The 27,389-nt window shown below is 32.1% G+C and overlaps 3 protein-coding genes across 3 annotated transcripts; 2 read left to right on the top strand and 1 right to left on the bottom strand.

The window, feature by feature from the left end:
* The first annotated feature begins 1,336 nt into the window (after window positions 1-1,336).
* On the top strand, window positions 1,337-2,488 carry LOC112775161 (protein PELOTA 1-like). Its single transcript, XM_025818651.2, has one exon. It carries the CDS (start codon window positions 1,337-1,339, stop codon window positions 2,486-2,488), a length of 1,152 nt encoding a protein of 383 aa, XP_025674436.1.
* Window positions 2,489-9,212: 6,724 nt separating this feature from the next.
* On the top strand, window positions 9,213-11,998 carry LOC112775385 (protein DETOXIFICATION 35). Its single transcript, XM_025818969.3, has 7 exons — window positions 9,213-9,590; window positions 10,032-10,657; window positions 10,744-10,800; window positions 10,883-11,121; window positions 11,214-11,332; window positions 11,417-11,503; window positions 11,705-11,998. Exons 1-7 carry the CDS (start codon window positions 9,300-9,302, stop codon window positions 11,759-11,761), a joined length of 1,476 nt encoding a protein of 491 aa, XP_025674754.1. The 5' UTR covers window positions 9,213-9,299; the 3' UTR covers window positions 11,762-11,998.
* Window positions 11,999-12,452: 454 nt separating this feature from the next.
* Window positions 12,453-21,165, bottom strand: LOC112775384 (protein ROOT HAIR DEFECTIVE 3). The gene is made up of 23 exons (XM_025818968.3): window positions 20,831-21,165; window positions 20,023-20,169; window positions 19,526-19,592; window positions 19,341-19,443; window positions 18,330-18,400; window positions 18,112-18,175; window positions 17,957-18,022; window positions 17,819-17,866; window positions 17,673-17,735; window positions 17,504-17,560; window positions 16,928-17,086; window positions 16,779-16,847; window positions 16,597-16,688; window positions 16,381-16,459; window positions 15,968-16,133; window positions 15,520-15,644; window positions 14,883-15,145; window positions 14,698-14,794; window positions 14,444-14,608; window positions 14,198-14,302; window positions 13,698-13,792; window positions 13,327-13,423; window positions 12,453-13,084 (listed from the first exon to the last, which is right to left on the bottom strand). Exons 1-23 carry the CDS (start codon window positions 20,832-20,834, stop codon window positions 12,848-12,850), a joined length of 2,439 nt encoding a protein of 812 aa, XP_025674753.1. The 5' UTR covers window positions 20,835-21,165; the 3' UTR covers window positions 12,453-12,847.
* Window positions 21,166-27,389: the final 6,224 nt, after the last annotated feature.

Genomic DNA, 27,389 nt, shown 5'->3' with positions numbered 1-27,389 from the left:
ACTTTACATTTTTTTTAATCTCCTCTCATATAATTTTATACTTATTTTTCTTTTTCCTTCTCCCTTTCATATAGAAAGAGATTTATAAACCACATTATAATTATAGAATTAGATAATTAAAAGATAAATTGATTACAGATTAAAAAATCGGTAATCTTAAGATTAAAAAAGATATGACTGGGATTTTATATTAAAATAAAATTAATAAAAAGTTTGAAGATAAATATTCATAAAATTTAATGTTAAAATTCTAAAGATGAGATAGATGATAATTAATGAATAATAAAATAATAATTTATAAAATAAAAAATAAATTTTATAATTAAATAATATATAAAAAATTAATTATAATTAAACTTAAATAAAAATTATTTGACAAGTATTAAAAAAATTAAAAAATATATTTTATTATTAAGAATTTAAGACTATTTAATAATCTAAACCTGGTTGAACCGTCGAATTCTTGGCCGTATTTTATTTATGTTCGTTTTCTTTGCTTTTCTTGGTTGTATATTAACCCAAGACGAAATAAAGCAAGGAAAGAATCCACAAAATTCAAATTCAATATCTACCTTGTACTCAAAATAAAGAATCGTTTATTTTTTCCCCAGCCAAAAAAACTAATCATATCCTAAAGCAAGATCTACAAGAATTCAAAACTTCCAAATTCAATTTTACGGTGCTTATGAACTGATGATTAAGTACATTTTTGGGCACCATTATTTTGTTAAAAAATTTTTTTTTATTATTTTTTTTTATTTTTTAACGTGTTTGGCAAATTTATAGTAGTAAAAGTAAAAGTACTAGTAAAATAAAAAAAAAATCTTTTTTGAAAAGCTGTAATTTACATCTTTTTTTAAAAGATCTTTTTTCCTTAAAAAAAAAGATGTTTTTTATGTAATAAATAAATAAAAAAGTACTTTTATATTGTTATACCCAAATATAATTGATTGATAAGAAGACCTTTTTACATGAGATATCCAAACATAAAATTATTTTTACTTCTCTATAAGATCTTTTAAAAAAAGATAACTCGAAAAAGATCTTTTCTTAAAATCTCACCCAAACAAGCCCTAAATTTTATCTAATTTATCTTTTATAATAAATTTTATATCTTTAAAAATTATCTATTTTTATACTTTTAAATTAAACAACACCTTTCAACCAATAAATTAATCACCAAACTACAATTTGCAACAACAAACACAACACGGGCAAGTCACCCTATATAAACCCCACACATACATACATACAGTAGAAGGCGCACATTATTCATCACCAAAAAAAAAAGGTTCCAATATTCACCAGAAATTGTGAGCTAAGCAAAAAAGGAAGAATGAAACTAAAGGAAAAAGAGTTCGCAGTGAACCAAATGGGAAGAGTGATCATAATCCCTGAAGAATCCGACGACCTATGGATCCTCTACAACATCATCAACCCCGGCGATTACGTCACATCCGATACCTCCCGGAAGGTCCACCACCAACTCCACGACGGCAAGAACACCACCGCTTCACGCGTCAGGCTCTCCGTCCACCTCAAGGTCACCGGCCGCGACTTCGACAAGGACTCTTCCACCCTTCGCGTCACCGGACGCAACCTCGAGCCCAACGGTTACGTCGCCGTCGGATCCTTCCACACCCTCACGTTGGAGTGCAACAAACCCTTCGAGCTCCACAAGAAGATCTGGAAGCACGACGTCGTCGAGGCTCTCCAGGAACGAGAGAACCACGAAGTTTGTCCCGACGCGGAACTCGCAGTAACTCTCTTTCAACAAGACCATGCTGAGATTTATCTGATTGGAAAAGGCGTAACTGCCATGGTTTCCAAGGTTGAAACCTCTTCTTCCGGGACCGCAGGAAGAAAGTCTTCATCTTCATCTCCTTCTTCAAACACTAAGAACGTGTTCTTCCGCGAGGTTTTCTCGGCGTTCATAAAGCACGTGGATCTGAACAAGGTTAAGAACACTGTGATTGCAAGCGAGGATTTGAAAAAGGACAAGTTTCGAAGGTTTATGATATCGGAGGCAAAGAGGATGAAGATGAGAAGCGTAGAAGAAAACATAGGAAGGATCGTGGTGGCTGCTGGTGGTGGTTGCAACGGCGATTTAAAGGATCTTTTGGGAGAAAGCACCGTGATGGACCTTATGAAGGACAGCAAGGTAGGGTTGCAGATTAGGGCACTGAGGAAGGTTTGGGACATGGTTTCGAGTGACTCGGATCGCGCTTGCTACGGACTGAAGAGCGTGGAGAATGCTCAGGAGATGGGAGCCATTGAAACGCTTCTGATAAGTGATGAGCTGTATCGGAATGATGAGGTTGCCACAAGGAAGAGGTACGATTGTTTGGTGAAGGCGGTTAAGAATAGTGGTGGGGACGCTTTGGTGTACTCTTCCATGCATGTTCTGGCAGAGCAGTTGCAGCAACTCACCGGTGTTGCTGCTATTCTCAGGTTCCCGTTGCCTGCTTTTGATGATGATGCTTATTAGAGCAAGGTTTTATAATTTCTCTTAATTAATTGTCTAGCTTGATTAATTATCATAATTTAACTTGATTATTTATATAGTTATATACGATATTTAATTAAAATCAGTAAAAATAATCAATCATTAATATATAATATATATTAAAATATAAAAATATATTAAATTATATATATCTATACATAAATATATTAATTGGTGATTTAATTTGTTGTACAAAGAATATTCTTATTAAAAATAATATTATAGTAACTTTTAGGAAAGTTCATTATTTTTTCGATCACTAAAAGAATTATCATTTTTTTTGCATCAATATCAAATTTAACAAAAAAATACCCAAATGCCATGTTTGTCACCGTCGCGATACCATCTCAAGATAAAAGACCCTACTAATATAAAAACTTTAGATTTTTTTGCATCAATGATCTTATTTTTAAAAGAAACCTTGGATGACTTTTCTAAATACTTTAAAAAAGAACCCTCCTTAATACGAGATACATACTCTCTCCTCTCTCTTTTTCTCATTCTTTCTGAGTACGGAGTACATACTTCTGTGTCCATGTTTCAGTAATGTTTCTCCTATTAAATAATCCTAATAACAAAATATAATTTATAAATTTTTTAATAATAATAAAATAATATTTATTTAATTTTATTTATAAATTGACTCTTCATATATTATTTAATTCTAAAATTGAGTCTATATTTTATAAATTATTATTTTATTATTCATCATTTATATTTTTGTTATTATATATTTATATTATTAATAATTAAAAACAATAAAAAAAATAAAACTTTCATTAATAATAACCTTAATTTTACTCTATAAATACGATCATGGGGTCCTTCAACTAATTTGACCTCCATTCATGATAACCTTAATTTTACTCTATGAATATGATCATGGAGTCCTTCAACTAATTTGGTTTTTGAAATTCAAACTTATATTATAAAATTAAGATTTAACATTAAACATAGAACGAAGGAAAAAAAATAATGTGAATTAACGAGATTTTTTACATTGTTATTCGTTGTTTTGATTTTTTCGATGCATAGACGATATGAAAATCGTGTTTGCGTTTAATCCAATCGATTTAATGTGATATCAATCTATTAGTAAATAACAATTAGGATCAGTTAATGGATTGCAAACTCATATTAATCAATTTAACAGATAAACAAATTGACTGTGTTTTAATAAAATCGATTGAAATAGTGAAAGCTACATGTTTCTTCTATTCCAATTTACTTGGTCAATCGATTTTTTAAAAAAAAAATTATTTTGATGTTTGACAATCTAAAAAAATCAGCACAATTTTAAACCCTAATTTTTTTTTTTAATTTGAAAATTCACGTAGAGTTAAGGCATATCATAATCAACAATTCTAATATTATTTGAATAATTTGGCCGTCTACAAATCGATTTGTCAAACATACACATCGATTTATTATCATTAAATTTTTTAATATGAAATTTAAAGATGGCGAGAATAATAAAGCAAAACCATTGTTAAGTGAGAAAATCAATTTTTATCCGTATCCAATCGATTTTTTATGAATACTAATCGATTGGTAATGCAATTAAGAATGAAAATATGGATTTTATTTCGTATCCAATGGATTGAATTTGGATAACATTCCATTGGAATGCTCACGGGACTATATATTGTGCACTTAATCTCCATATTCAAACTTTCAGTTTTCGAAACAAAAACCTTCATGGATGCAAAATCTCTCTTCTCTGTCTAAAAACAAAAAATTTCTCTCTTCAGTTTCTCTTATTTCATCAACACACTCACTCCAAGCTACATACATATTATTGATCTTTATCAAAATTTCTACAAAACTCACTGAACCAATATTTCTAAAATGAACAGAATTAAAAATGCAAAGAGACTTAGGATTGAGAGTAAAAATTCTGTAGCGACGCAATTTGTTGCTTCAGTCCATTACATGACAAAGTGGCTGTCGTCTCAAAAAGTATTGAAAAATTATGTGAAGAACGAATCAAGGAAGATTGTTCCTCCCAAATACATGAAGGATGATTACATTCATGGCAGAAATTATGATTTAGTCTAGAAGCATCTTTGCAAACACAACACTTGATTGATTTTGTGCAAATTAACAATGAATCTTATTCCTATTTGGTTAGAGCTATTTATATACTTTAAAGTATGTTGTTTCTGAAGTTGATGAAGAGGATGAGAATGAAGAAGTCATGCCAATGATTGAGTTTCATTTAGAGTTATGACATTATAGAATTATTTTGAACAATGGAATTTCCTTTAGTTTATCATGGGATAAAATTTACGAGAGAAATTACAGCAGCAGATGAGGAATGAGATGAATATAATAGGTTGATTGGTTGAGTCAACAGAATGAGGAGCCACATATTGATCCTAAAATTAATATAAGTTGTAATGATTTGAACAATGAGTAGCGTATTTTAATGTATTTGTTCTGTTACGAATTGATTCCAATGAAGCATAATCACGGAACTTTGTCTAATGAAGATATTATGGTGCTTGGGCTATGATGATCGAAAAGGAAATAAATTGACCTTATTTTATGGTTAATCATATGCTTGAAATGAAGAGAGGCAAGTCAAGTATCAATTTAGGATATGCTTGTCAATGGACTAAGATATTCAAATATCTTAGAATTGTCTTAAGTGAAGAAAAAAGTCTCATCTGAATAATGTTGTCAACATTGATGTAGCACTCTAAGATTGATGGAAAGAAATTCAGATAGCCAGAAACCTCAGGTACAAGCACAACTTCAAGAACTTCCACTACTACTACTGCATCCATCATCAACATAGATAATCCTTTCTCTAAAATAATAATAAAAAAAGACTTAATTGTTTTTGTGAATTAAAGGGGGGCAAAAAGCCCAAAAAAGACAGTTTGACATTCAGTTGTAATCTTATCCGGATTTTGTTTTCATGTTTTTGGAGAAGCCTTTTTATTCATTTTATTTGTCTTGGTGTTTTTATTCATTGAATACTCTTTTGGTTAATAGTCTAGCTAGTTGGGCTGATGTTGGCTCTTTTTTTTTTTTGGTCTTGGGCTCCTTTTATGTTGGCTCCTTTAACACATAACATATCGGCTTCTTTTGTAATGTAGCCTTTAGAACTTAAATTCGCAATGAATTAGTCCTTAATTTGTTGGGTTGGAGAATATTGTAGAAAACCTAAAAAAACATCGGTTTCTTTTGTAATGTAGCCTTTAGGTATTGTAAGATCCTTCGCAGATCCACCCTTTCCAACAAAAATTAAAAACCACATGACCCACCGTCCAACAAAAAAAACATGACCCAGAAAAAAGATTTAAAAACCACTCCAAATCCCGGAAATTGTCTCAATCAAAACATGTATTTTTATTGAAAAATAATTATTATTTTATTAACAAAATCAGAACATGTTCAAATCGTTGTGATTTAACTAAGATTGCGGAATCCTAACTTTTGTATGGTAGAAACTCAAATGTAGTTAATTTCATGTAAATATAATAAATATAAGTCGTTAAATAATTTGACAAGTTTGATTAAATTATCATCTAACAGTTCTTAACTATCAATTTCACATGAAGTTAACTGCACCTGAGTTTTCACCATTTTGTATTCAGTTATTATTTATTCGAGTGGTACTAGATTGAAAAAAATGTTTCTGAGTTTCAAAATGTAATCATCACATCAGAGAAATGAACATTAACTGATTTAAGCATGGGATAATTATTATATGCATGAAAATCCTATTAAGTAGGGATAAATATTTATCCCGTGTGGTGTGGTAAGGTAATTTTAAGCAAGGGAATTGTAATTATAAGCAAACAAGTTAATTGTTAGTTTTAAACAGTGGTACCTTTTCGTCTCAAAACAAATATAAGTTTAGGATATAATTATTATTAATTAGATTGGCCAAACTAAAGTCAAAGGCCAAAGTTAACGAAAACAAATGTGATGGTTTCTATGAATATCACCGGATTAATAAGGACTAATGTATATCTATGAATACATTTTTTTTTAATTTATAATTATAGTTTGAAAATATATGACAAAAAAAAAGATAATATGCATATCAAATGGAATTTCAAATAAAAAGAAAATTGCTTCTTTATGATAAAGGTTTAATTGGCAAAAAAGAAATGTGACGAAAATAAAATTTATTTTGACTCATCTCATTTATTTGTAGTAAAAATATGCAATAATTTCTTAAATGTATCATATTATTGACTAGAATTATAGGCATAATTTTGGTAGATATGGATCTTCTAAAGTTTGAATTTCACTCTAGAGAGTAAAATGTGATCTTTTGCCTTTAAATAGTTTCTCTTTCATATTTATTATTGGTCCCACCTATAAAATCAATTGTGAGATATCACACTTTACTCTCTAAAATAAAATTCAAACTTTAGAGGATCCAAATCCAATTTTGGTTTATCTGAATATCTGTATTAAAATAGGGAATATAAGAAAGTAAGAAACTATTCTATATTTCTATATGCGACTTGAATCGTTGTGCAAGCGGCCAAGATTTTAGGTTTAATCAATGAAGTTTGACCAAATTAACACATGCATGTGCAATAATTTCTACCTGTTCTGCTCAGAAACAATAAAATTTTGTAAATTTTGTACACAAAAACATTTGTCATAGATTGTTTGCTGTTTTTTCATCCTCTCCGTAGATGTACTAAATTTGTACGCATGTTGTTGGTTGAATATAAAGTTGGTTGAAATGAGGGTACGGTGACAAGTAGAAGAAGAAACTAGCCAGAGTCGACGAGTACCTTGTGCATGTGTTGGTTGAACTTTGAGTGCAGTGGTGGTTGTTAGCTCCACGTACCTTCATTCATGTTGCATGCGCCTGACCCTCCAAATCCCATTCATTTGCCTCACCTACCATGCTGAGTAAGCTATCTTTATTTTTTATTAAAAAAAATCATGTTTGTATCATATTTTGCATAAATGTTTTTACTACATTTTTTATAAATTAATTTTAATATTAAAAATAAAAAGATACAAAAAATATTAAGTATGGTTTTAAAAATCAGATCAAACCAGCCAATGCAACCTGGCTAATTGAGAATGAGTGATTAAATCAATTAGATTTAGATAAATTGATTGGCGATGAACCGGTTAAAGAATTAAAAAATTGGTCAAAAAGTTAATTAATTGGTCAATGATACAATTTTTTAATGATTAATCGATTTAAAATAATAAAATTTAAAAAAAATTAATAAATATATTTTATAAGTATACTGTTTTATTATATTCAATATAATTTCGATTAAATTTTAATTAAATTTTTAAATTATTAAATTTTTAATTTTATTATTATTTAATTAATTTAAATATTTATTTTTATGGACGGATCTGAGAGGTAAGCTTTATTTTAAGTTGTTTTTTAATAACCTTCTTAACCTTAACGTGTAATGAGAGAGACCACGGAGTTGGAAATTTAACATGGAAATATCTTTTTGCTTATGTAAGGATTCTTTTATCAACTGCTCTATGTTTCATCTCAACCTTCCATTCCACCTACCTTCAACGATCTCTCAGCTGCTTTAGTATTATTTATGGAAATCTGCCAATTCAACAACCATTTATTATTGGAGGATATCTATTGATACCAATTCAATTAAGTATTTTTTAAAAATCGTATAATATTCTATTTTTTATTATAATAATTTAAAAAAATGACATAAATATATTTAAAAATTATGAATAAATTTAGTGTTTTTTTAAAATTAAATATACATTCAAAATACAAATTAAATAAAACTAAATTTAAAATTTAAAATTTAAATTTTTATTTTAAATTTAATATATTTAATTATTAATGTGTTATAATTTAAATACACATCCAAAAATCAAATTAATTAAAATTTAAAATTTTAATTTTAAAATTCTAAAATAAATTTTAAACCACCTAATTATTAACTAATACTATACAAAATCCTGAAGGAAACAGTCACATTCACCGCACATCATAAATCCAGAGGCACACATCGTCCGTAGTTCGTCATCCTCCGCCGCCGTTCATCCACGCCACCTTCTTCGGTGCTCATCCACAACGCTGCCTTCTTCTTCTATGGCGCTCATCTTCGTCGCCGTCTTTCTCTTCCTCATCGCCGTTCGTTCACACCGAAAACATATCTAAAGTTTGGATGGATTTTTGTTCATAGAGTTTTTCTTTACGCATTCTCTAACACTATTATTTTTTTTATTATTCTGTTACCAATGTGTATCTAAAAAATAGGAATATGTTTTAATTAAAAAATAATTAAATAATATTAAAGATTCATCAAAAGCTAAATTTTATTGTACAAGTAGTATTTTTTCTGTTAATACTAACATACATACCTAATAAATAGGAGTATACTTAGTTTAGTAATGAATTTTAGTATTACCACTCAAAAACCATTTTATATAATTTTTACAAATTAAAACAACAATAATATGTAAAAGAGTGAAACTTAAATGACAAGAAGTTAAAAGAATAAGCTAATGAGTAATAACTCAAATGGCATAGTCTTTCCATACTCAATTAAGAGGTTGCGGGTTCGAGTCTCCTATTTTTAGTAAAAAATAAAAAATAAAAAGAATAAAGGAAAAAGAAAAGAAAAGAAAAAGAAGAAAAAGAATTGTATGTGACATGTGATGTGGATGCACATTTATAGTAGGCGCGTGTGGGAGTAAATCAGTTATAAAGAGGTGGTTTGATTCATCCAAAAATCACGAGTCTCGAAGTAACTAACTAACTAACTCACTCTTCACTCTTTAGTAGTTCGTTGTAGCCCTCCGATCAGGAAGCATGGACAATAGCAACAGCAATAATAGTATTCCCCTGCTCAACGGCGGCGGAGGGGTGGTGGCAGAGGACGGCGACTACGTGAAAGTGAAGGGGCTGAGGGAGGCGAAGAAGATTTTCTGGATAGAATCAGCCAAGGTATGGCAGATAGCATTGCCTATAGTGTTCAACATTTGGTGCCAGTACGGTGTCAACTCCATAACCAGCATCTTCGTTGGACACCTCGGAGACCTCGAACTCTCTGCTATCTCCTTGATCAACTCAGTCGTCGGCACTTTCGCTTTCGGCTTCATGGTATGCTTTCTCTGTCCCCCTCTTCTTCTTTAAGAAGAGTTAGATATAACAATTTATTTGCCAGCTTAAGAATTTAGGACGAGTTAACATCGCACGACCAACATTGCAGACGTAAGAAAAACAACCACCGGAAACTCTTAAAAACAAGAACATCCGAAATTTAATTAGAAAAAAACATCTGAAATCCAAACTCAACAAGAGCTTATTTTTAGTGAAAATGGCTGCTATAGTGTTGATTTCTTAGCATTACTCTTATAAGATGAGTGATTTCATGATATATAAATATCAATGTTTATTTATTTATTTATTTTTACTAAAAATAGAGAGACTCGAACCCACAACTTCTAAGTAAGTATGGGAAGACTATGTCATTTGAGTTATAGTTCGGTGGCTATCAATGTTTATTATTAGATATAACTATTCATGTGCCTTTACCTATAGCTTGGCATGGGAAGTGCAACGGAGACACTGTGCGGGCAAGCATTTGGGGCAGGGCAGGTTGAAATGCTGGGTGTGTACTTGCAACGGTCATGGGCAATCCTGTCGGTGACCAGTCTTTTGCTAATGCCAATATACATATTTGCTGCTCCAATCCTGAAGCTTCTGGGGCAACAGCATGATATAGCTGATAGAGCAGGAAGCTTTGCTCCTCTTGTAATCCCCCAATTTCTCTCACTTGCATTCAATTTTCCAACCCAGAAGTTCCTTCAGGCGCAAAGCAAGGTCAATATCATCGCCTGGATCGGCTTCTTCGCGCTAATCCTGCACGTTGTGATGCTGTGGCTCTTCGTCTATTTGCTGCAATTAGGCTTAACTGGTGCAGCGTTGGCATTTGATATCACAAGCTGGGTGATAACATTGTCTCAACTTGCTTATGTCTTTTTTTGGTGCAAGGAAGGTTGGCATGGATTGTCATGGAAGGCCTTGAAAGATATATGGCCCTTTGTTAGGCTCTCCCTTGAATCTGCTGTCATGCTTTGTCTTGAAGTTTGGTATATGATGAGCCTCATTGTTCTTGCTGGCCACCTTGATAATGCAGTCATAGCTGTTGATTCCCTCTCTATATGGTAGGTAACATAAATGTTACTAATACATTCATTCATTCATTCGTTCATTCATTTATTCATTCAGTTCACTCTTGTGTGTTTTATAGCATGAATTTGAATGGGTGGGAGTTCATGATCTTTATTGGAGTAAATGCTGCTGTCAGGTATGCACTCTCTGTTTGAAGTGAAGTTTGTTCTATCAATGCAATCATGTATGTGTGTGTGATTCTTTTTCTTTCTTTTCAGTGTGAGAGTTTCCAATGAACTGGGACTTGGACATCCAAGAGCTGCCAAATACTCTGTCTATGTGATAACACTTCAGTCCTTTCTAATTGGAATCCTTTGCATGGTGGCTGTTTTGGTATTTAGAGATTCTTTCGCCGTCATTTTTACTAGCAGCAAGCCTTTGCAAGAGTCGGTTGCAAAACTCGCATACTTACTTTCTGTGACTATGATTCTAAACAGCATTCAACCAGTTATTTCAGGTATTTACATACACATAAATCTCTTACATACATTACATACCCCCCAATGCAACAAAACTCCCCTCTTTACAACTTTGAAACCGTTCTTGCAGGTGTTGCTGTTGGAGGTGGGTGGCAGGCACTGGTGGCTTACATCAATGTAGGTTGTTACTATGTGTTTGGACTTCCACTGGGGTTTATTCTTGGTTATAAAGTTAACTTGGGAGTTAAGGTAATGCTATTTAATATTATCCAAAGACTGTAATTAACTATAGCCCTCTCTCAAATGATTGTGAAACTGGTTTCATATATGTAGGGACTTTGGGGAGGTATGATATGTGGAATTGCTCTGCAAACATTGCTGCTTTTGTTGATACTTTACAAGACCAATTGGAAGAAAGAGGTAGGCAATGCTTCTCATATGGAGCTTGTTCTGTTCTGTTCTTTACATTTGATATTTGATAAGTTGCTAAATACAAAAATAATACAGTAACCAAACGTCATTAATGACATTGAACTTTCTCCTATATTTTTTTTTTATTTTTATTTTTATTCAATCAAGTTAGATATTGTAATTGCTTGACTTGACACTTTTCCATTGTAGGTGGAACAAACAAATGAAAGAATGAGGAAGTGGGGGGGGACAAGAAATCAAAGTTGATAGGAGAGTGGGTTCTGCGGAAGCTTGATTTGATTCTCTCTCACGTCCATTCTGGTCAAATTCATTCTTCCATTTTCACATTGTAATGCTAATAGCTACTTCTTAAATAGCGAGCAAAATAGTTTAATGCTTTGTTATCTGATGAGAACGGTATATTTTTCCAGTTCTCTCTTTTTTGTATTTACTTTTTTAAAGTATTCATCATCTCAAGGGAAAATTAAAAAGCAACTTCAGAAATAATGAGCTAAATTCTATAAGGCAGCAACCTCCGACAAGTGTGCCACACACACAAACTCCACATAACAGAACAGTCAATATAAGTAGTTATTTATTTACAACAAAAGTACAAAAAAATATTGACATCAAAATAATTTCACTTGGGTCTAGGGCCTCGTTTAATACGAGATAAAGATAAAAGTAGTAGCATAGCTGCATAGGGAAGATTTTATCAACTCATACTCGAGTAGAAAAATGGTTCGTGGAAGTACCATGTACTCAAAAAAGTGAAGCACTGATTATGATTACTCGTGAAGCACGTTAAATGTGCTCTAAGAACATGCAAGTCTTTTCTCCTGAAATTTTAATTGATTAAACACCTTGTTAAGCATGCCAAAAATAAACTTAACCTGTTATTTTTCAACACCATGTTGCAAGTGACTCAATAGTCCGCATTACAAGTGACAAACATTGATAAGCCTCTATAAGTAAATCTTATAAATCTAATATAAATACACGATTCCAATCAAAAAATTTTCAGGAGGATACAATAGGAAAACAATGATTGAATTACAAACAAAATTGACTGCAAAACCAGCATAACAATGAAAGACCACGTAGGAGTCAACTCCAACTAAATGAAGCCCCAAAATTAAGAGAATACTATTATAAGGGGGAGTAATTAGGAACAAAACAATGCCCCCTTCGTATATATGGCACTTGTGCAAAAACCAATGCCTGAGAATGTCTTGAATATGCTCAGAAATCATACTTTTCGTGGACAAGCTAAAAAACCAAGGATGCAGCCAGCAGACATCACCATCTTCCAACAAATGAAATTTCTCTACCGTATCAGATGAGTTCTTTCATCTACTCGAATTTTGATGAACTGGAGTATTCAGTTCTGTTGTGTTTGGTTCCGTTGTCAAGCACAGTTACATTTGATGAAGAACTGGAAGATGCAGCACTACCATCATTAGCAGCCTTGTAATCGCCTTTTGGTGGATTTCTGCGAGTATTGTTATCTGCACCCTCGTCTGCTAGTTTTTTCATAAGGTTCATGACAGTTGGAACGAATTTGGTAGACAAGGATAAGAGTCCCGGCAGCTGAAAGTAAACAAGTACGAAATAAGGCTTTTATATAGATGGTTAAATACCTAGTGAACATTTAACAAGAGCTGCTAGGCACTAGGCAGTAGCTCAACTAAAGGACTATTTATGGAATCCCCAGCTTGATGCTACTTGTGTGTGTGATCCAAAACTCAGTAACCAAGGTGGTGAATAGACCAAATAATTATAATTATGATTAATGAATTGAACAATATATGATAATGAGGAATTATACTCACAGCTCCATGGCGAAATTCACCCGTAATGTCCAGTTGCACCCATAGGGCTTTGATGAGAAGATAACCAATAAAGATGACAAGCAAATACAACGGATTTCTGCCATGGGAAATACCAAAATTGAGTAAGAACAATTAAAAGGAACAGTCGGATGGAAACGAGGTGGTTTCTTTATTATTAAACTGCCCATCCAATAATTTATGTACAATAAAATACATTCTTATTTCAAAACTACAATTTTACTACTTTACACTGAAGCTGCTACAGGCAGAGGTGTGTTGTTAAGTGTGAGTAAAACATAGCCTTTATTGTAGAACGAAAGGGAAAAAGAAAGAAATAAAGTACACATTAGATGAGTTCAATTGATGTGCACCTTAAGAGTGTCATAAATTCATTAAATCCGAGAATAATCAAAGCAAGTATTGCCCATGGAGGAGGTAACCAGTTGTTATTACGCTTGTTGGCCTCCTGAAAATCCAAATAATATACAAAAATAAATTAACAAATAGATTTCTAATAAAGAACATTTAAATTCCTTGATTAAATATGCATCCATGATATTTGTGAAACTAATTATATAAGCTAGTTTGCAAATCATTATCTGTAGCTTACACATGGAACCTAAACACGCAAAATTCTTTGGACCAGTTCAAGAACTGTATATTTCAGGTAACATACAAACTGGAAAGATAAAAGTATAGCCTTGCCTCATTTCTTTTGTGCAACTTAATAGTTGGTTCCAGCTACAACTTAAAAGATAAAACATCCGAAATAAAGATTTGGGTTTAAATTAAGTCTAATTTTGTTCTAATAGTTTTTCTTAATTTTCATTTGCATAAAGAAACCCTCAAAAAGTTAAGATAAATGTCATGCCTGTGCAGAAATGGCCTGAGAGACACTGTATTCTGTCTCTGTCTTGAATTGCCTCCACAAGGATTTGCATTGGACAGGTGTAATCAATGTCTTAGAGGATGGTACCTAAACAGCAAAATTCAATCAAGACAACTAATCAGCACTACTAGAAAAACATATAGAGAGCAGTTTACAATTTCAAATACATACTAATGAAGTCAGTCTTTAGCAATGTTGGATATAAGTATGTAGGCAATAAAAACTTGCCTTTTCCCATGTGCTAGAAGCTAGCGGATCAACCGTTGTGATGCTCCTATCAGTAACATTACTGCTTGATGAATCTATCAATGCAACTGCTAATGTTTTCTCAATATTATCAGTATCACCATCATCCAAACGAATAACAGCCATGACAGACAGTAACTTCAAAGACTGCAATAAGTTAAATTTGGTTCAGAAATCAAAACGCAACACAAACTCAAGGTTACAAACAACAAATAGTATTCATAGTCATGTCATACAGCAGAGCGAGCAGTCTTTGTGATGGTACGGATATCTTCTTTGCCCGTCCAAACACGAGGCATTGAATCAGCGTCGTGGCTAAACAACATTGTAAACCTGCTTTCAAATTTAAGGTAAGTGCCTCTGAAGTAAACTTATAAGGTATAAGTGAAAAAATCAACTTGGATGTGGCAAAACATCTTACCTATCCTTCATCCGGATTAGAACTCTTCCAGCTTCATCCCTAGCCTTTCCTTCTACTACACCCCTAGCATAATCTGCTATATTCGAAATCATTTTCTGTCTCGTATCTTCATCCATATCAAACCCAGCAAGCGCAGCAGAGAACCCTGAGACAGCTGATTCAGTCTCACGCCTAAGAAGTTTCTTTATCGATGACCAAGTATCACCACTTGCTTCATCCAAAAGAGCTTCAACAGGTCCAGACAAGGCTTCTTTAAGTTTTTCCTGAAATGGCACTACTATCAGAAAACTTCACAAGAAGTTACTTTTTCACCCAAATAAAGTAAACAACTGGCGAACCATACAATCTCCTATACTAATCCCTAGATAACTGCTGTCACAAGGCATGAGAAGGATCTTATACTTTTGAATTGACAATGTAACTGTGGGCCCAAAGGAAAAAAGAAAAGAAAAGAAAAGGGGGAAAAAACAACCATATTGCAAGTATTGTTTAATTGACATATTATTAGAAGCTCAGAAGTTTCAGCTTAGAATTTGATGACGAATAATTTATAACACAACCTTAGCATTTCACTACCAATCTTGAAATATTTGACTTAATGATTTGGAAGAAATGAAGGATAAGTTTGGGTGCATACCTCATACGATGAAGTCAGTTCAGAAAGCTTAGCATCACGTACAGATGCCACATGTGCATCAATGTCACGCCGCAGTTTCTCCCTTACTTTAGATGTATCCCAGTCTGCTAGTTCAATTACAACATCTGTAGCAATAGCATATCAGTTTCATACTGTATTTCACTTGAGCAAGTAAGATGCACACTTTGAAAGTATTCATCACATATTTTGGTCATGAAATTTTAATTGTTATCTAATGAAGGGTTGTCCACTGCATGAGGCACCCACATAGTGGGGTCTAGCTAAGCTACAACTAAGCAATGTTGCCCCAACAAGAGGAAGGTTGTTTCTAGAATTTGAACGCATGACCTCCATGTCAGCAGACAACAACCTTGCTATAACACCAAAGCTCAACCTCAATATTGTTAATTGTTATCAGATATGCAAAATAAATAAATTTATGGTTTACCTGCGGAAGCTTCATCAAATTGAGCCATAGAAGACTCAATGCAGTTTTTGGCAGCCAAAGAAAACCCTTCACCTCTATTCAAAGCCTTGTCAAATACATCCTTGAATTTATCCACTATTCCAGATCTTATATGTCCCAGCGCAGAAAGGAACGATGGTTGGACAAGCTAATCAATTGAAAAAAGCATTGAGCATGTTAAAGATCTCTTACACATTGCAAGTCACCAAAAGAATTTTAAATGGGAAAAAGACTGCAAGTCTGCAAACATTCCAGCCTCTAATTAGTCATTCTTGTGATTCAATAATTATCAATTTGTTCCTCTGTAAACAATCATCAATTCATTTATGTTTACAAAAAAAAGCAAAATGGTTGTACAACCAAGATTGCATGAGAATCAAGTTAAGAATAATTACTTGCAACAATTTTTCTTGGAGTTGTTTTTGTTTTGAAGATCTCACACCTTCATCAAAATAAGTGGCTTCAAGATCATACCTAGATTTAAGGTAAACAAAATAGTTCAATATATATTCGCTTAGCATTAGAAAAAAGCTCATAATATAGTATAGGTTTAGTATTAATTAACTGAGCCACTAAGAATATAGATGTCAGATAGATCGAACCATACTTACTCTGACAAACAAGCACCTAGGAGTGAATTGAGTTTTTTTCCAAACCCCTGAACAGGGCCTGATTGTACGGCTTCTTCTAATTGGCACCATTCCTACAACATAAATCGGTTTTCATAGCTTTAGCAAATAGTAGTTACAGATGACACAGCAAGCTGGAAATTATACCAAAAGACCTGTAATACCTCATTTGCAGAAAAAGTGGCATATTTCTCGTTGGCAATTTCTTCACATCGGACAGTGGCAACCATTACCTACAAGTGGGCAATAAAAGATTAATAAAATAAATAAAACCATAGGCAATAATAGAAGAACAGAAGCATGCAGATATTACCTTATGTGCAGGAAGGTCAAGGTCCTTGTTCTCCTTGATGACTTTCCAGATTTGCTGAGCACTAAAAGAAAAGCCCGATGCAGGAACTACTCCTCGCCTGTCCCCTGCAAGCCCACCAGGAGCGATGGAGTGCTGGAATCGTTGCCTCAAGTTGGCAACCTAGATTTAAATAACCCACAAGATCAGCAATGATATGCAATTTACAGAAATAGACATACATTAAACCAAACAACCATGCTAAGCGTACACCAAAATCAGTCACTAAAATCAGCCACTAGTGTAGAATACACATTGAAATACAAAATATACATTAAAGATGAGTTAAACCACACATGTATTTATACACAAATATATAGTGGCTGATTTTAGTGTGTAAATAGCATTTTTGTAAACCAAATTATTTGACTCTGCTTTCCAACAGGGAAAATAAATTAACATAATGTTTTATGCAAATAGATTGAGATATAGGAATGCATCACATGCATTAAACGAGGTGCAACAACCACATTTCCTGGTAATGGGTCATTTAATACCATCAGAAAGTAAACAAGAACAAAGCTGGAGGGCATTTCATACCTGCTCCTTGAATTGCTCTTCTTTTTCTTCATAACTAGAAAGAGCAGTAACTTCAACCTGATTATTTGTTTGAAAAATGAAAGCAATTACTGTAAACTTCCAACAAATTCTGATACACAAAAAAAGACCATCAGAAAGTTCAGTAACACCAAAGGAATGGTGAACTTACATTAAAAAATTCACTAAGTGGGGTTTCCTTGTGGGCTTGTGGTTTAGGAACCGAGTCCCATATCTGCAGAAGAAAAAGGTGAAGCAGTGAAGATTATTAAAAATTACAATATTCGATAATATCATAAGATGAAAGAACAGCAATACCTTCTGAATATCTTCTCGCAAGACAGGTTCTAAATTTTCAAGTGGTGTCTATACAAGGAAAAGGTTGATCACATCAAGAACACATAATAATATTTAGACACATCATAAGAAACAATAATCAGCATTTTGCATACACACCCGCGTTTTGTCACGTATGACAAACAACAATGTCGTTTTGCGTGGGCTAAACAATCTCATCATAACCTGAAAGCAAAATGTAGTGCATGGTTAGATACAAATGAAGTTTGGGAGCTCAAGCCAATCACTTGTAGTAAATAGGTTAACAAGGAGACCTGAAAGACAGTTTTCAAGAGTGGCTTATTAGCAGCTTGCTCACGGCCAATGTCATGACACCACCTTTACAAGCATCGCAGACAAACAAAAAATTAGTTTCACAACAAAAAATAGAGTCAACAGGAGACACTAGCTACCCAGAGCTGAGAGCTCAACACTTCAGGGGATCAGTCTGTATTAAAGATGACTAAAGGAAGAATAGGATTAAGAAACTCACATGTTGATTAACACTATATCTGAGACAGCAAGAGCAAATAAAGCACTCTGCTTTTCAAATGCAGTATCATCCTGAAATAAAATAATAAAATAAAATTCAGTATAGAAGGTGACAATAGAAAACCAAAACTACGCATTTCTCGTCCATTGTTCTTTTACTTTTTTTTTTGTTAGATATATAATCATTTATATACCTCTACCTAACAGTTTAAGCTTTTGAGATAAATAGTTTCATGACATAGTGTCAACGCTTCTATGACCAAAAAGTCTAAAACTCGATTTGTATTGCTCCCAAAAGGAAAGAATTTAAGCATAAGGCAAACAAAAATTAAAAGAAAGCCTATATATAATTCACGCTTCAAGCCGAAAAAAGGCTATTGTGTGAGGGGACGTGTCGATATATAATCATTCATATACCTAACAACTTAAGATTTCAGGATAAGTGGTTTCATGATATTTTTAAGAAAATGGAGTAGGGTTTTCAGGTCGAAATAATCGAAGTCATAACTCATAAGCATTAACTACTCCTAAGCATAGTAAAAAAGCAAGATTACAATGAATTACCCTGTTATCGTCACAATTCAAGAACATGAATAACTATTCCTCTATTTTTTTTAAATATTAAATGAAAATAACAGAACATTACTTCTCAAGAGAAAGTAAAATTGTAAAAAGAAGAGATGTTGCCATTTTGGTTTCCCAAGGGTATCCACCGCTAAATACGATAATTAATCCATTTACTGTGAATCACCCACTTAAGGGCAAAAGGCAACAACAAGAACAATAATAATGGGAATATAGGAACCCTGCGATATTTCACAATAAGCCTCATGTCCATAGTGGATAGAGACACAAATGGGTGTTTATATGTGATTCCAAAATATTATATGTAAATGCAATGTGGATGTAGGCAATGAACTCTGAAATGTAAACAGAGTTACTACCAAAGAAGATCAAGATATAACATTAAGAAATGGAGGAGAGAGAGAGAAGAGGGGGGGGGGGGGGGAACCTCTCCACGTTCTCTTCCATCTGTTCCTTCCAAATCCATCACAATGGTACAAGGCTCTATCCCAGAACATCTAGCCATCCAGATTCCTTTGGTTGTTTGAGACCTGAATATAACCATATACAATCAGGTCAGTGAGGCACCATCATGATACTTGAGCGAAGTTTATGTAAAATGCAAGTACTTGCCTTCCCTTAAAAGCATCCATCTCACGGAAATTGGTACGAAACAAATTGTTTAACAGCGTGCTCTTGCCTGCCCATAGCAAAAACAAATAAACAAAATTGGATATCCTTTACCAGGAATGAATCAATTTATGGAATAAAATCAAACAGATGAATAAACCAAGAAAAGATAAAGTTATTTTTAGAGTGAAGAAAAAGGGCTAAAACAGACTAAACATAATATTTAGCACGTAGAAATAACTAATTCAGATAGGCAACAGTCATAATTCACAAATGAACCCAATATCAATTTCAACTATAATGTAAGTTATTCCACATTACTTCATAAGGCAAAATGAAAACCTCGACTTTAATATTTCCGAGAATCTCATATAACAACCAAACATTAGCATTGTGAATCAACTAAAATATCATAATTAAGCAGATCGTCAAGTGAAATGATGGGCAAAGAGCAGAAGTAATAGAAACTAAATTAAGATTGCAGAGGCAAGAAGGCATACCACTACTTTGTGGACCCATAATAGAAACTACAGCGTACGAAAGCCCACATTCACTAAATTTCACCTCCTTCATGAAAGTTTCAATCCCAGCTACATTGAATGTACCATCTCCATCAATAAGTTGAGTTGAACAGCAATGATTATTAGCTGGATACACAGATATTCAATGTCAGATGAGGAGTCAAAAGAACAGAGGAAGATAAAAAATATATATACACTAATCAGTAGACACAAAATCCTACATTATTATTTTTCATTTAATTTTTTTTATAAATGCTTACATCACCATGATAATAGAAAGCTCTGTATATAGTTGTGAGTTTCACACTCCATTCATAAATTTAAGCCCAACCTACTAGTTTGCATTATCTTCTTAACTCCTTCTTTTTCCCTTTAATAATTGAAATTAGTATAAAAAAGAAAAAACAATGATCTAGAGTAAAATTGACAAGGATTTAATAATATAACCATACAAAACCCCTCAATTTTGGATCGAACTGTCAAAATCAATCACATCAAAGAAATTCTCATAAAATCCAAATAGATTTTCTCTCGAAACTGAAAACAACAACACCAACATCAATAAATAATAATTATAATAACCGTTCACAAAAAAACGCACGCATAGTGTGATTGCCAATTTCCGTTAACATCCACCAAGCATCTCATATAAAAAACTAAATTAAGACTATAGGATTGGGAGTTAGAATATAAGAATTAGGGGAAACTAAAAAGGAATGAAAATATTAACGTATATAGAACGTAGAATGCAGGAAACAGATCGATGAGGAGGGATCGAAAAGCTTACCCATTGGAAATCGAATGTGAGGTTGGATCAGAAAGAGAGAGAAGGGAATAGAAGAGCGATCTCACACAGAAAATAGGGGCATTAGCATTAAGCAATGAGCAATTAGCAATGAACACTATAGCAATAGCGAAATTTGCATTAGGCTTTTTTGGTTTTTAACTCAAGTGCCTTTGTTCACAACACACAAATACTTTAGTTCCATGAAATGAAAAAAAATAAGTAATTTCTTTGAGGACTTTTTATTTATTTATTTATTTATTATATGGTTGTATACTTTTACTTTTTGTCTTTACTTTTCTCTTTCTTTTTATTCTCGATTTCATTTTTTTCCTTCCTTTTTTACATGTTAAGCATTGGCTAAATGAATAAATATTTCAAAATGTCTAAATTGATCAGATCTAATTTGATTAGTTTAGTTTAATACTATCAATTTTTTTTGTCTCTTTAATTTGTTCTAACTAATATCATTTGCTATGGTCATTAGAATAATAAAATAATTGGATATAGCCTTTTCGAATGTCTTCTTTCTGAATTCAAATGGCTTAACTTGCAAGTTAGCTATAAAATTGAATTTCATTATTTTTCAGCTTTTTGTTGAATGGTTCCTTTTAACGTTCAAATTTTCGTATTCTATAAACTAATAATTTATTGCAAAGTAATGGATTGGAAAAAAATAACACATTTGAGTAAATTAAGCAAAGGATAAATCCATAAATATTCATCCTGTTTTGTATGGTAATTTCCAGAATTAAAAAGCCTTGGGTATCAGATTGTGGAGTGCTTGGGCCTTGGAGTGTTTATCTAATAATTACAAATAATGATCTTTAACTGCAAATATTGGTGATAATGGTGATCTTTCACTTAAGGAGAATTTAATATTTCAATTACAAAGAAATAATAGTAGTGAGAAGGAAAATTATTATTGAGCAATGTTAGCCATCAACTAGTCATCAATGATGATTTGATAGTGTGAGATTGGTGTGAGATTTCATCCAATGGCTCATCTTTCTCTGCTGGTTACATGTTGACCAAAATGCAATAAAATTGCTGGTTTTCTAGACTTTTCCATTATTAGTTATTGATGACTCATTTTCATTTAAATTTTTGGTAATTGACAAATTAATTGTCTTAGATAAGATTAAAAGAATTAATATAAGAAAAAACATATTATTAATTGAAAAGGCTCCAAATTAGTACAAGAGAAGGGTTGTGTTGGCGGTGAAGAATGGGACCCAAAATGCCGCCCATGAGTCACTTGTTTTGTGCTTTGAGCGAAAGTGGACGGCGTGATCATGGAATTTGTGGACACAAGCAACATTTATAGCGCGTGGTTACACGCGCGATTCCAATTCCTCTCACCACTCACCAGTCAGGCAGTCACCACCCTTCTTTGTTTGATTTCTTTCAAGTGTACTGTACATTCCTGATTTGCTTGTGTTGAGTTGTATTGTTGTTAGTTAGCAGTTGCACACTTTGCACCTTTCGGTTGTCAGTGTCACCCACTTATTTGTGGGTCTTATATGGTACAAATTTAAATATTTATTTTTAATTTTTTTATTAAATTAATCATCATTTTTTAAACACAATAGCAATCATCACTTTTAAAATTAATTATGATACAAGCTTGTATTTGGATTCAAATTTAGCAGAATTTGAATGTATTATTAGAGATTCTAAAAGAGATTGAATTTCGAGCTACTCTAGAAGCACCTGATCTATCATCAGATGTGAATTATTTGCTACTTGGAGGAGGCTGATTTTAGCTTAGAATTGCAGTTTGAGGGATATTATATGTGAAATGAATTGTCTTGACATTATGCCCATCATGCATGAACTTACAAGTGGGTATTCATCTGAAGTAACAGATTTTGTTCACAAGATTCTGGAACTTTTATCTCGTCCTTGATTTGTTCACGTTGAGTGGGTATCCCGAGAATTAGATAACTAGATATGGTGCCAAGAGTAACTCTAATCATGTTATTTGGTCTGAACTTTGTGTTGATCTCCAATAAACCATCTACTTGAATATAGAATAGTATTTGCTTTGTTTCTTTCCATGTTTAGACACCAACATTTTTTTAAAATATTTAGCTCTTAGTTTCTACTACATACGCTAATCTTTTTCTCAGCAAAGAGCAACTGTTCAAGTTACTAATTATATTCATTCATTATTGAATTATTTTTTACTAAACATGTTCAATGAGTTCTAAAATGTAAAATCTAACACTAAAAATTAAAGTCACTTGTTTTTTATTTAGTGACACTTCAAATTTAAAATATCATTAAATTAAAATATATTGTCAAATAATAAAAAACATATAATATTAAGTTTACTTACATTTTTCAAATATTATCAAAGTTTCATGAACATGCAAGTGTGCAACCACTAGCTATAATCCTTTTCATCTATGAATTTGTTCAATATATAAAAGTAAATCTAATTTGATTGTAATAATTTGATTTACTTATATTATTATTAATTATAAATATAAGTCTATTTAGTATTTATAAACAAATAGAATTTTAACTTTTAAGAGTAATTTAGATTGGAACTAACTCTTCATCTTAGGTGGTGAATACTAGCAGTGCGGTCATGTCATACTCATATAGTCATATGAGAGTTGCAAGTTGCAACTTACAAGGAGAAAATCCATGCAGCGTTGGAAATGTTATACAAACGCTACGTGACAAACGAAGAGCTATGGCATCGAGAACACACTGCACATGCATCAATATTGAATCCTGAATAGCATGTCCTAGATTCTTTCACTAATAAATTTTGATACTACTGCAAATTTCTGTAAATCTTGATCATGTGGTTATTCTTCCAAGACATTCCTCCGTTAGTAGTGGTACAAAGACTTTCTTTTATTATATTCTTCTCATCAATCCATAATAACTGATATTTTTATTTTTTGAAATAACTTTAGTTAGTTGTTTAAGTATTTTTTTAAAAAAATAAATAAACGGCCTGACAATTATTTTAAAAGATGCCGAAGTCTTAAAAAAATTATTTTTTATTTATTTTTATTTTTATAAAACTGATTAGTTATTCTATCAATATTTTTTTTCCTATATTAACAGAATAAGCCTACATAACATGTTACATGGTTGATTTATCAATTTAGAGCCTGCGATAAATTCTTTTTTGTTGAGAGTCGAGTTGTCTTTTAAGAATAATTATCAGGGTCGTTTAGTTTTTTTATATTTTTTAATTGTTTTTTAAATACATTAGCTAAATTTATAGTATAAAACTAAAAAATATTAATAATTTTTAAATTATTTTTACTTATCAAAATTAAATAGAGGATATTTTTTTTTAACAAAAGAACTCGACACTAAAGTGGAGCAAAGAAAGACAAGACAGCAACAAGAAAAATAATTCTGATGTCATCTCCGGCATAGCCATCAACAACAGGAATTATTTACCACACCACTCTGCAGCACATGAAAAAGTTTGAGCCACACATTCTACTACTCCTGTTGTCTTGCTCTGAAATATAACATCATTCCGTCGTAACCAAATGTTCCATATAGCTGAGAAGAACTCAATTAGCCAAAATTTGCGCCTTTGTTTTTTAATTGGCATTGATCTCCAATTCTCAAAGTGTTTTTTTAAAGTACCAGGAGTAGTCCACACCTGTCCAAATTTCGAGATCTATGCACACCACACCTGCTAAGAGTACTCACAATACGCACATATTATCATTTTGTGATAAGATTTTCAACCTATTAATGATCAACATATCATATAAGTATATCCTGAAAAGAGATTATTGATAATAGACTAATCAATCCTACAAAATTAAATATCAAATATCAAAAAGAGTATTTTTTTTTTTTTTTGGGTTGAAGACATCAAAATTCTTTAAATAAATTATCAGGACAAAGATGGATATTCCGTTTTTTTTATCGTCCCTGGCCTCCACATTATTTTAATTTTTAAAATCTTTGTTGCAAGAACATGAATTCTGGTTGGAGAAATATGAGAGGCACTTTAGACATTTAATTTTCTTATAAAGATTTAGTTGCTATGCATTATTAATGGTAATAGTGTAAGGTGTAAAAATTATTTGTGTCTTGGATATTAGACATGTTAGACAAAGTATTGTCATTTTCCAACACCTCCAACTGGGATTTAATTAACTTTTCATAAAAGCTCCTCCAATCGTTAAAATATGGAGTCCCATTATAACATGTAAGTCAGAGAAACTTGATTATTACTTTATTAGACGTTAGAAGAGAAATTTGGTTAAACCCTTCTTTTAGCCTAACGTGCTTGAATCTAAGTTTGGGATGGTAATGACTAATGAGTCCGTTTTTAACTTTTTATTTAGTAAAACGCCTTTTATTCTATTTCTATCACGAAATTCTATTTATTTATTTTTTTGAAAAAAAAATAAAGTTCTTAATTTTTTGTTTTGCAGATATTTTCGTCTTCAAAAATTAAAAAATATATTTAAGTTTTCGACTTTTTAAAAAATTGGACATCCAGATCCTTCCATTAAATAGAATTTGTTAAATTCAATAAAAAAATCTTATCTGACTCTCATTGAACTGATTTGGCCGTTACGGTGTCCTATGTGGAGGGAGAGTTTTCAAAACGGGACAAATTAGTCCTCCCTCCTTCAAAACGAGGTCACTTTGAATAGTAACCTTCCCTTTCCACTGCGACCATACACCGCTGCAACTTCCATAACCATCCCTCCACCTATGCTCCTGTTCTTTGTTGTTATAAATTTTCAATCTTCTAAACTCGAAGAATGAAAAATGAATACCCTCAAGCACTATCCCAAGAAGAAGAAAGGTGGGTGGTATGGTACGTTGATGGTGGTGAAGACAAGTGGGCATATGCGACCATTAAGAGTGACAACTTCAAAACCAACATTTTCACTTGAGCTTCTAACTTCAAAAAAGAAGAAACAATTACATGATTTTGATAACCATGGCATGAATTCATAGAAACGAAGAAGAATTTGGGTAGTTTACGAGTATAGAAGCCCTGAAACTTGAGGTTTAGATGAGAAGTTTTGAGGGACTTGAAGATTCTGATTATGACAGTGCTTTTTTTAATACCCTGCAATTGAATGATAAATCAAATTAGGAATTAGATGATGATGACTCACAGGGAGACCAGTGACGAGGAAGTATTTGCCAAGAATGGCCATTGTTCCTTTAACTTTGTTGTTGTGTCAATGGCATCAAAAATAGAAAGTAAGGGTGAAAATTGTTCTTATATAATGTCATTGGACTGAATTTGACCACCGTCTGTGGCGGTGTTGGTGCCAAATCCCCCATTGGAGGAAAAGCAAGTTTCAACAAAAAGAAGAAAAAGAACAAGAACAAAAACCCTAACGAATATGAGAAAAATCTCTCCACCGACGAGCAGGGCAACACATGAGCAGTAGAGTAGCAGCGGCGAGTAGGGCAGCACACGAGCAATAACAGCAGGGAGGAGTAGACGCAGATGATCTTTAAGGGAGGGGGTACTCACCAAACGGGGTCGTTTTGAAGGAGAGAGAGATTAATTTGTCCCTATTTTAAAAACTCTATCTCCACATAGGACACCGTAACAGCCAGGTCAGTTCAACAAGAGGCAGCTCAGATTTTTTCGTTGAGTTTAATAGACCCTATTTAATGGAAGGACCTAAATGTCCGATTTTTTAAGAGGTTAAGAATTTAAATGTATTTTTCAATTTTCGAAGACAAAAATGTCCACAAAACAAAAAATTGGGACCTACTTGTTATTTTCTCTTTTTTTTTTTTCCACAAGAGGGGTGGATAACTCACTAATACTAATAGATATTAAATTTTAAAAAATTCTTTTGAAAAAATTAATGTAATCAACTAATCATAATAAAAATCAACATAATTCAACTAAATCTATTAAATTAAAACACAATCTAAATACAAATTTAATATAATTAATATTTACACAAAATATTAACATATAAATTAAAATAAAATGAAATTAAAAAATTTCTAACAAAACAATATAATAATTATTGATAGTCAATTATAATTCGGTGATAATACTTCTTTTTTGTAACGACACAAATTTAAATAATTAACTATTATAAATTTAAATATTATACACATCATATTAATTTGTTTATTGACAAAATTTAAAAAAAAAACCATTAAATATATATTTATATAAAAGTATGTAAGTAATTTTATTTTTGTAAGTATTTTGCGAGTGCCCGTAAACAAATACTTCATTCCTCGCCCCATCTTTATTTATTTGCGGAGGTGAGTTCCTATTTCCATTGCTGAGTCCTATTAAAAGTCTGTTTGAAAAGTTTTAAAAGTAACATATTTATTTTTGACTTATGAAAAGTAGTAGTATTAATATTTGGTATAATTTTTAAAATTAAATTATAGTTTTTTAAGAAGCTATTTAAGAGTTTATACAGAAATTAAAAAAAATAATTTCTTTCATAATATTTCTACTTTTTATCATATTTCTATAAAATAAGTACTTTTAAAACTAAAAATTTAAATACAAAATAACTTATTTATAAATTACTTTTAATATAATCATTTATTATTTAAGTTA

This window comes from Arachis hypogaea, chromosome 19, assembly GCF_003086295.3.
Source record: "Arachis hypogaea cultivar Tifrunner chromosome 19, arahy.Tifrunner.gnm2.J5K5, whole genome shotgun sequence".
Lineage (NCBI taxonomy): Eukaryota > Viridiplantae > Streptophyta > Magnoliopsida > Fabales > Fabaceae > Arachis > Arachis hypogaea.
The sequence above is the reverse complement of the archived record's forward strand: the minus strand, read 5'-3'. Positions and strand labels throughout refer to the sequence as shown.